This window comes from Vicia villosa, linkage group LG6 (assembly GCF_029867415.1).
Source record: "Vicia villosa cultivar HV-30 ecotype Madison, WI linkage group LG6, Vvil1.0, whole genome shotgun sequence".
NCBI lineage: Eukaryota > Viridiplantae > Streptophyta > Magnoliopsida > Fabales > Fabaceae > Vicia > Vicia villosa.
In genome coordinates, this window is record NC_081185.1 from 138,223,196 (window position 1) to 138,233,598 (window position 10,403).

The 10,403-nt window shown below is 30.4% G+C and overlaps 1 protein-coding gene across 1 annotated transcript; it reads right to left on the reverse strand.

Annotated features, from left to right (window-relative positions):
- Positions 1-6,023: 6,023 nt before the first annotated feature.
- Positions 6,024-8,498, reverse strand: LOC131614784 (uncharacterized). The gene is made up of 3 exons (XM_058886337.1): positions 8,282-8,498; positions 8,072-8,239; positions 6,024-7,945 (listed from the first exon to the last, which is right to left on the reverse strand). Exons 1-3 carry the CDS (start codon positions 8,496-8,498, stop codon positions 6,024-6,026), a joined length of 2,307 nt encoding a protein of 768 aa, XP_058742320.1.
- Positions 8,499-10,403: the final 1,905 nt, after the last annotated feature.

The window sequence follows — 10,403 nt, forward strand, 5'->3', positions numbered from 1 at the left end:
AAGGATATTTGGTCTTGTTAGGAATCCCATGTATGTCACTATTGATACAAGTGTCTACTTGTCCTAAATTGAGTTCTCAGAAATTATGGCGATCTAACAAAGCCATTATACTCAATTCCTTGGTGTATAACTCACTATTTTACACTATAATTCCCTAATCCCTTAGGTCAGTTCAAATTTAAAATAGGTGAATTTTGTACGTTAAGCGTTAAGCCTTAAGTTACAACTTATAATTGTTTTTCCTAAATTAATTACTAAGTTGAATAGTTAATCTAGTTAAGGTTCACAGAATTAGGGTCAGTAATCCCTACAAACCTAAGTTCAATCTATGAGTTGGTTAAGCCATACGAAGCTTTAAACACGATATTAAATGAATAACAATACTGAAATATCAATTTAAGAAAATAATACAAAACTCAAGCATTCAAATAGATCGATACAAGTTCATCTAACAAGACCTAATATGAAAGAAACTTAATAATACAATTAATCATAAATATGAATTTAGAGCAATAATATATAAAAATTAAGGAATAATTTGGTCTTCAATGGATAAAAAAAACTCCATTTTTAAGCTCCTTGCACTCTCTTGCCATAAAAATCCTCTTCAAAAAAGTCCAACCCTTGCAAAATCTCAAAATTTTCCTTTTAACGACGTCACAAAAAATGTGTGGCATTGTGGCACGATTGATTTTAATCGTAGCACAATTTTCTATAGTAGCTAGATTTTTTGTTAACTTTCATTTGCCGGTTGTCCCACCTCAATCGGAGTTTTGAAGCTCAAGATATGATCAAATTATTAGGGAAACGTCAAGATGTAATATGTGTTGAATTTATGGATTCAAACGTGTTTAAATCATACCACAGTTTTCTAGCAAATTATTTTATTTTCTTACTTCAAAATTCCACTTTTATTATTTTGACATCTTTGGTCCTTCTCGCACATTTTGTTAATTTTTTCTGTAAAACTCATAATTTCTTAACTGGTAACTACTAAAACACAATGGAAATTACTTCTAAAATTACATGACTGACTATCATCACAACCCTAAACTTACATTGTTACTTGTCCTCAAGGAGCTCATTCATAACTTCTTCCTCAGAATTTTGTACTCACTCCATCATAATCCAACAAGTTTTTCTTCAACTTTCTATGTACTTAACCTTCACTCAATCTCACTGTTCACTCTTATTGAAACAATACGATAAACACTCAATCATATACACTTAACTTCAAACATATGAATTTGCAATATTTCTATAAATTCGTCACTTTCTTTTCGAAAACATATTTTAAGTTCTTTCGAAGAGTGTAACGTGACTTATGTTAAGATGGAATATATTTGGTTAGTAGATTTAATTCCTTGTATTTAAGTATCAACTACCTTCCCATTTTCACACCAACCTTACATATTCTTTGTAGTGTTATATTTATGATATTCCTAAACAAGAACGCCTTCTCCTAAGAGTCGTATCGCCCGGGTGATGACCTTGAGACCTGCCCATAAGTATCCCTAACACGTGAATAAATTAAGAGGGAGTCCCCACTAACTCTTGAAAGATAGGTGGTCAATAACATCTCCAACGAGAAGGCAGTGGCAGACGCTACTAAGGGGACTCAAACCCTAAGCCCTAAAGGCCTCTATAAATACAACTCCCCTCAATGGGAGAGGGTTAAATCCCAAGTCATACACATTATTTACATCCTAAATAGCACCACGCTCACTAAGGTTTTAGAAACCTACTGACTGTAACCATATGCTTGCTCCCAAGCATCACCGATCATCAACAGAGCCTCTAATCTCACGTAAGCAAGACTTTTTGGACATCACACTGAGGACAACTATCAGCTAAAGAAGGAAATTTAAAGAAATATGTGAAAGGCGACTCCTCCCGTTCGTCAAAAAAATCTAGGTTGTATCGGAGAGACGGTGCTGGGAGCCCCATGCATAGCAAAGCTAAAGAATCGCTTCAGGGTGAGTATATCAAAGTCACGCATCATAAGCTCAACACTATAGCAAGAGGTTTTCCGGAGGTGGGGAAACTAGCTCCGCAAGAAAAAGGTAGGCTTACCAAATCTCGAATGTGGAAAACCTCCCTGAGGTTAAGATTGAAGGCGAGCTCTAAGTACCGGAAGCTACGATCACCTTCTTGGAGAAACATACTACTGGAATTCACCCTCATAAGTATGATTCCATGGTTATTGTCGTCAAATGCAAAGTCTGGGAGATTAAAAAATTTCTCATTGACCAAGAGAGTTCCATAGACATATTATATTGGGAGGCATTTGAAAGAATTCGCATCGATCCGAAAGATATTTAGTCGTTCATAGGATCACTGGATGGATTCTCAGATAGGTAATGGATATATCATCTTTAGGATCACCTTTAGAGAAGAAGATCAAACTAAGGAAATAATGGTTAGGTGTCTGGTTATCGATGTCCCTTCTTCATATAATATGATTATAGTGCAACCAATATGTCTCCATTAACTGGCTGGGCGCCGCCTTGTATACTATGTATTTCTGCATGAAGTACCAGCTCCTTAATAGGTGAGTAGGGGTTATCCAATGAGATTAGGAGATTGCTGGAAAATGCTACGCAAAAAGGCTTTAGGTGAAAAGAATTCACACTCAAGGCAGGAAGGCCAGAAAGATAAGCTCAGGAATAAAACCAGTAAAGAAATCCCACAAAGGTGAGGAAATCTCTTCCCCAACCTCTAAGGAGACTGAGCGCTAGATATTTAGGAGATATACCCATAGAAGACATCAACATGGCTTCCATTTGTTTTCCTTTAATATTATTTGATTTATTTTTATTTTTATGGGCGCGTATTGTATCTTTGCCAATTGTAAAAAAACAAGTTACTTTATGGGGTGCATTTTTTTAACATTTTGTGTTCTTATCATAGGCAAGGATTTTTAATGAGGCCTTCACTTTTCATTATGTTAAAGTCTGTATGTTTGGCTATCCATTTCTTTGAAGGAAACTTAAGAATTTATGAGAGAATTTCCTAATAAGGCGAACATTATCGTTGGATCCTTAAGTGAGATTTTTTTTGCCCAATGAGACGATAAATCGATGAATCCTTAAGTGAGATCCTTTCCACCTATGAGGTGATCAATCGCGGAATCCTTCTTTGTATCACCCATATTTGTTGTTGCCCATCAGAGCATTACAATAGTGATAGGAAGGAGTATCAATTTTGTAAACTTTTATTATTTTTTAATTATTTAAAGGTTATATAATTGGCTAATAGGGTAAAAGAATTTAGGGGATTAAACTTAACAATTAAGAAAATTTGTAAAAGAACTTTAAAATTCAAGGAGTTATATAGTTCAAAAAGGTAGGTATACAATAATACAATGATGCGAATATCCAAATATCCAAATATGATAAATTTGAAAACGGATAAAGACTTTGAAAATTAATTAAGAAAAAAAAAGAAGATGATGAAATATTATCAGCAATGATAATGGCATGGTTCTACCACGCATGATTGTGTGAGCAAAGCAATTTATATAGGCATGCAATGCTAATGGTCTATGTTCTCAAACATCATTAGGAACATTATCATGTTTTTTTAATATTAATTATATCAAAATGATAACCATTACCATCATAATTAATCTTCATCTTCTTCAGCCTGAGATGTTGTGTGATGCTGGTAAAGTAAGGGACAAGTTACCCTAAAATATCATTCCCTTCCATGAACTTTAACCTTTTATTTTTGAAATTTTTATAAGAAATTTATTATTACAAGATGGTGGTGGCCCAATATAGTCGTTTAATCAAAGACATATTATAAGGAACTTCGGAAGTTGTCATGGTAATTTGAATAATAAGTCGTCATTAAAAAGATAAGTACAAGAGATACAATGATAGTTAAATTACCAATAGGATTGGGCCCGACAACAACAATTTTTTTTTTATAACTTTTATAATATCGTGAACAAAGTTTCAAAGATGTTGATAGAATTAAAGTTTCACATGCATAACTTATATTTTCAAAATCATAAACCAAGTTTTAAAGGATATTGATAGAAATAGAGTTTGACATAATACATTTTATAAAATCGGTTTAAAAGATGAGGGGTTTCACTTTATATAAATATTTTGTGAATTTCATCTCTAACAAATGTCCGATTTAAATTTTTTTCAATACATTCTTTACCTTCAACACTATTAAGTCTAATGCGCATATAAATAGTGGGTGATCTGAATCGTTAATAACTCGTGACATGATGATAGAATTGATGTTTGGTATAACCAATCCTTTTAAAATCGACTTATAAGATAAGTAATATTATTTTAGATAAATTCTTCTAAGTCTCTATCTAGAATTAATGTAGAATTTCAAATATTTTTAATACCTCACGCCCAACACTATTAAGTTTGATACATAAATATAAATTATAGATGACTCATACTGTATCATACTATTATTAGAATTTAGAATAACTAATATCTACAAAATCGATTTGTACAGTTGAGAGTGTTACTTTACACAAAGTGAATTTTATTTTTAAAATATACTACTACCTCCGTCTCAAAATAAATATCGTTTAAGGTTATTATACACAGATTAAAAAAAGTAATGATCGAGTTAATAAAGATAACATTTTTACAAAATTACCCTTAATTCTTTAGATATTTAGTATAAAATCGAATGGAATTATTTAGATCAATAAAATTTAACTTGATTTTTTTATTTTTAAATGATTTAATATGAATTGTTATGTTAATGAAAAGATAAAGTATATAATTCTAATAAGATCAATCTATGCCTTACAAATTTCATAAAACAAATTATATATTTATTTATTAAAATATATTTTTATTTGTGGATACAATTCTATTAAATCATTTTAAAATTTGTATTTAACGAGTATAAAATGAGTAATTATCCACAAAAATTATGAAGGTATATCAAACAAAACTAGTTTTATTTAATTTCATTATTTAATTAGTAATATAATTGTAATTATTTTCATTTAATTCAAATAAAATATTATTTTAGATATTTTATTTTTTTATTGAATTTTTTTTGAATACCACAATTTTAAAAAACGCTTAATTTTAAAACTATTTCAAATATTTTTTTATAAAAATCATTTTTAAGATACAATTTCTTTTAAAATTGTAATTTTATTTTATTCTTTAATAATGTATTTTTATGTTATAGGATGTTAAAATTAAAAATAAATAAATGTCTAATATTTTAAAAAGCAGTTTTATAAAATTCATTTTTATCCATTTATTTAAAACTAAAACAAACATTGTCCTATCTGATAAAAAAAACAGTTTAGATTTTTTAAAACAATTTTCTTAAGGCATTAATGTGAAGTACTATAATTGACATGCCACAATTAAGCAATAGATGAACTCAATTTTAGCATCAAATGATTAATTAAATGCCGCGCATATGCATGCCTAAGTTTTGAAAGGGATGATTATTACATGATAATAAAAATGATGATTAAGATAATTATGACATAGCTGAAGAGAGGAATATATTGACTTGTCTTTCATCATAGAAATGGAAGCATTGGGGCATAGAATTAAGGATGATGTTTTATAATGATGACGAAATTTGTTGACCAAGACGAACATAGAATCATTGAAAACAAAATGAGATGCCTTCAGAGACACCCTCGTCCTTGCTTCCAATCATGCTCTATCACTCCATCCATCATGTTAAGATTTCAAAAATAAAATAAAAAATTTGTTTATAGTATATATATATATATATATATATATATATATATATATATATATATATATATATATATATATATATATATATATATATATATATATATATATATATATATATATATATAGGGCCGGCCCAATCAATCCGGAGATCCGGTTCTAAAATAAAAAATGGGCCTAAATAAAAAATGTACTTTTAATAATTAAAAATGATGCATAAAAAATTCAACTTTATATTAACCAAATAAAATACCAAAAAATTTAAGTATTGTTTAAACTATAAATAACATTTCATACCACTTAATATTTTTAACTACTTAAAAAAGCCTTCCTTCGAACACTTTTTGAAGCAAATTCATCAAGCAATTCTTCATATTTCAGTGTCTCCAAAAAATCATTTTCAACTGCTATCAATGCCAATCCATTAAGTCTTTCTTGTGACATGGTAGACCGCAAGTAAGTCTTTAACAACTTCAATTTTGAAAAACTTCTTTCTGCAGAAGCAACTGTCACAGGAATAGTCAACAAAATTCTATATGCAATAACTGTATTAGGAAAACAGTCTGAGCCTTTCGAAAATAATAATATATCTGTAGGTTTCATGATTTCTTCAGGCAACATTTCTCTTAGTAACTTTAACTCCCCAAAAAGATCATTCCCATCGATATCAGATTGTTCATTATGTTTCAATACTCGTTCAAAGTTACTACAACAAGACTTCAAAGTTGCATCATCTAATGATTGTAACTTGTGAGAAGTAAATAAGAAACCAAAAATACTTTCATACTCTTGATATTGCTCAAATCTTTTATTAAGAGAAACAATAGCTTGATCAACAAGGTAAAGAAAATAATTAACCCTAAAAGATTCCTCTTCAGATAGCTCGAGTATTGGGGTATTCAAATTCTCATCAAAATGTCTTTTTCTTTTAATTATACGCCTTTGAGGAAATGTTGGAGAGATATTCAATTCAACCGCAATTTCCTTAGCATTAACTAGTGCCTTATAAAATCCAGTTTCTCTATATCCTTCAAAAAATGAAATCAACTCCTTTATTTTTTCCATAGAAACATCAATAATCATATCCTTTTCCTGTAAAAGCTTGCTAACAGAATTAATTGCAGATAATATTTCAAACCAAATAATTATAGCCATCAAAAACTCAAAATCACCAAGCTCATTTGTTGCTAAGGATTTAGCTTCATTTTGTATTTTAGGATCGAGATCATTTTCTGACACTTCAAGTAAAGCTTCCGTAAAATCTGACATTTGAGTTCTTATAGCTTTGACACTTTCTACACGACTCTCCCAACGAGTGGATGACAATGATTTTGGAGTCAACCCTTTTACATTATCTTTCAATATTTGCCATCTTTTTGTAGAATTGGCAAAAATTGTATAAATGCGTTGAACAACTCCAAAAAAACTTCTAGCTTTATTACACGAGTTAGCCATATCACACAATGCCAAATTAAGACTATGACAACCACAAGGAGTATAAAAGGCTCTCGGATTTATGTCTAAAAATCTCTTTTGTACACCTTGATGTTTTCCTTTCATATTTGACCCATTATCATAACCTTGTCCTCTCACATCAAATACGTCGAGACCAAGTTCTTTCAATTCATTTTGTAATACATCAAAAAGCCCTTGACCAGTTGTATCATTCACATTCAAAAATCCTAAAAATGATTCCTCAATGCTAATAGAAGTTGAAGATACGTCCACATATCTTATTATCAAAGACATTTGCTCTTTGTGACTAACATCCGGAGTACAATCAAGTATCACTGAGAAATACTTTGCTTGTTTGATTTTTCTAATGATTTCAAATTTAATTGCAGAACCAAGCAATGAAATCAACTCATTTTGTATTTTATGCCCAAGATAATGAACGTGAACTTCTTGAGTTGTAACACGTCTAACATGTTCTTGGATAATTGGGTCAAATTCAGCTATCATTTCAATCAAACCCAAAAAATTATCATTGTTATCTTCGTACAATTTTTCCTTACAACCACGGAAGGCCAAATTATGTTTTGCAAGAAATTTCACTATTGAAATAACTCTTTTTAAAACATTTTTCCAATGATCCTTTTCTTTCTCAATTATTCTTTGAGTCGTTTTATCAATAGTTTGGAATTTCTGCAGCCTTTGACGATACTCATACCAAGTAGTCATATTTTTAACATGTTCCATGCCTAACTCATGCTCTTTAATTCTTGCACCAACATGTGACCAATCATTATAACCCTCATTTGCTAATTGTCCCCTACCAATCCCATTTTTTAAAACTTTACAACAAAAACAAAATACTCTATCAAGCTCTTTCGAATAGACAAGCCAATCTCTATCACACTTCTCTCCATTTGCTAAAGCTCTAGTATACAAATTAGCCGTAAAGCGTCTATTCCAATTATCTCTAGGACCCTTCACAATGGAATTATCTCTTTTAGGACCTTTCGTAACTAATAAATCAATCAGTTTAGGTTGAAGACGATCCCAATTTCTTGGATCAAATATATCTTAATCAACATTATCATCATTATCATTTTCAATGGGAACACTATCAACATTATCATTTTCAATGGACACATTATCAGGAATTTCAGTATCAATATGATCAACAGAATAACTTTCATTTAGAACTTGTGATTCCTTTATTAAAAATTTATCAAGTGCTCCTACTTGAGATTGAATTAACTCTTCATTTTTTTTCTTTTTCTTACGCTTATCATTTCCACATTCATATTTTCTACTCTTAGGCGGCATCTTAGGAGGCATAGTAAGAAAAAACCTGGAATATCGCACTAAGTTTAATGTGTCGGCTAATGAGCAACTCCACTGTTTTTACTTGCAAGCGATCTATTTGTAGTCCCGTTGTTAAATTGTGTTCCTACAATAAAAATAAAAATTAATATAAATATTAATGTTCCAACATAAATTCTATTTTTGTGAATATATTATATATTATATAGACACAAACATATTATATATTATATAGACAAAAACATGATGCATATTTTCTTTCTCATTTATGCCCATGTCTTATATAGAAAAACATATTGTTTTAAGGAACAACCGATGTACAATCCAATCCTATTATATAATTAAAAACTAAAAAAAAATCATTTCAATAAAAACTAAACAAATTTCATTTCAATAAAATCCAATCCAATCCTATTCATATTGTTTTAATATTATTTATCCTATTGAAATAAACCATCACTCTATCACAGAATGACACTGAAACATAAACAAATTTCATTTCAATAAAAACTAAAAAAAGAAACTGATTTCAATTTCAAGTTTTCAACACAGTCCCAAAATTACAAGCTTAGAAACCATTAATTGTAAAGAACAAAGTCTCACACAGTAACAAAAACTATAAGTATAACTTTAGAAACCATTGATTTCAATTTCAATTTCAACACAGTCCCACTCAAAAAGCAAAATAACAAACAGATTGTTAAGAAAAATAACATCATTTGAAGAAATTTACCGATTAAACCGTATTGCTGCCGCTGTCGCTTCCAATAATCTGTATCTCTTTTGTTCAGTTTTGTTTCGTCGTCGTCGTCACCGATATGAGTATTGAGTAGTATCTCTGGTTTTGTTTCGTCGCCGTTATATGGTGTGTGGTTTCATTTCGTCGCCGTTATGTAGAGGTATCTTGTTTCGTTTTGTCACCGTTTTGTTTCAATTTTTGACGGTGAAATTTTGAGTCACAACGATTTGTGTTGGAAGATAGAAGAAGAACCGTTTGGAGAAGAAAGAGAGTATTGAAAATTGTTTCAAAATTAAGTTTTATATAATAATTAAGTTAAGTAAAATATAATAATTATAAATATTGGGGCCCTCAAATTATGAGGCCCAGCGCTATTGGGCTTGTTGCGCCGGGAAAGGGCCGGCCCTATATATATATATATATATATATATATATATATATATATATATATATATATATATATATATATATATATATATATATATAATGACACTCCAAATTACACATACACCTTATAAACATACCATCCAATCTACTTCTTCCTATTTTTTATATGTCTAGGAATATGTGCAAGAGTTAAATTGAGCTTTAAATTTACGGTGTAGAGCATACGGTGTACAAAACACATCAAATGACATCAATGTGTCAAAGTTAGTAACATGACACATCCGAGAACTCTTCAGTATTTCATGTCCGCATGATAAAATCCACCGTTGAATTGAAAGCTATTATCATGTCTAGAAAAATTTAACATCAATCAGAAATCTTTTAACATCAATCCACCGTTGATTTTGATCATTCTCCTTAACATATCAATTGATTTTTTATTGACGTAAAATTTTACAGACGTGGCCTATATGATAATAGTTTCCTATTCATTGATGAATTTTATTATATGAACATAGGGTGAAGAGTTATCGGAGGTGTCATGTTATAAAGTTTGACACCTTAGTGACATTTGATCGTGTATATATATATTGCCCTACCACTATTTTTCAATTATATTTCCCTTGTAATTAGGGATGGCAGGCAGACTCAAACCCACGGGGCTCACTCAAACCCGAGTCAACGGGTAAAAAATCGAGTTGACTGGGTTCGGGTGCGGGTTTGGGTAGTGTGAAACCCGCACTCGAAACCAGAAACCAAACTAGCTTAGACCTGAAATTACATAAGTGCCCCTA

What these genes read in the sequence shown, in the direction of transcription:
- LOC131614784 (XM_058886337.1), bottom strand. Translation starts at nt 8,498, where the DNA reads ATGCCTCCTAAGATGCCGCCTAAGAGTAGAAAATATGAATGTGGAAAT. An exon ending in TGAAAATGATAATGTTGATA is followed by an intron (nt 8,240 to 8,281) that starts GTGTTCCCATTG and finishes ATGTTGATTAAG; the next exon opens with ATATATTTGATCCAAGAAAT. An exon ending in TTTAGCAAATGGAGAGAAGT is followed by an intron (nt 7,946 to 8,071) that starts GTGATAGAGATT and finishes ATTGGTCACATG; the next exon opens with TTGGTGCAAGAATTAAAGAG.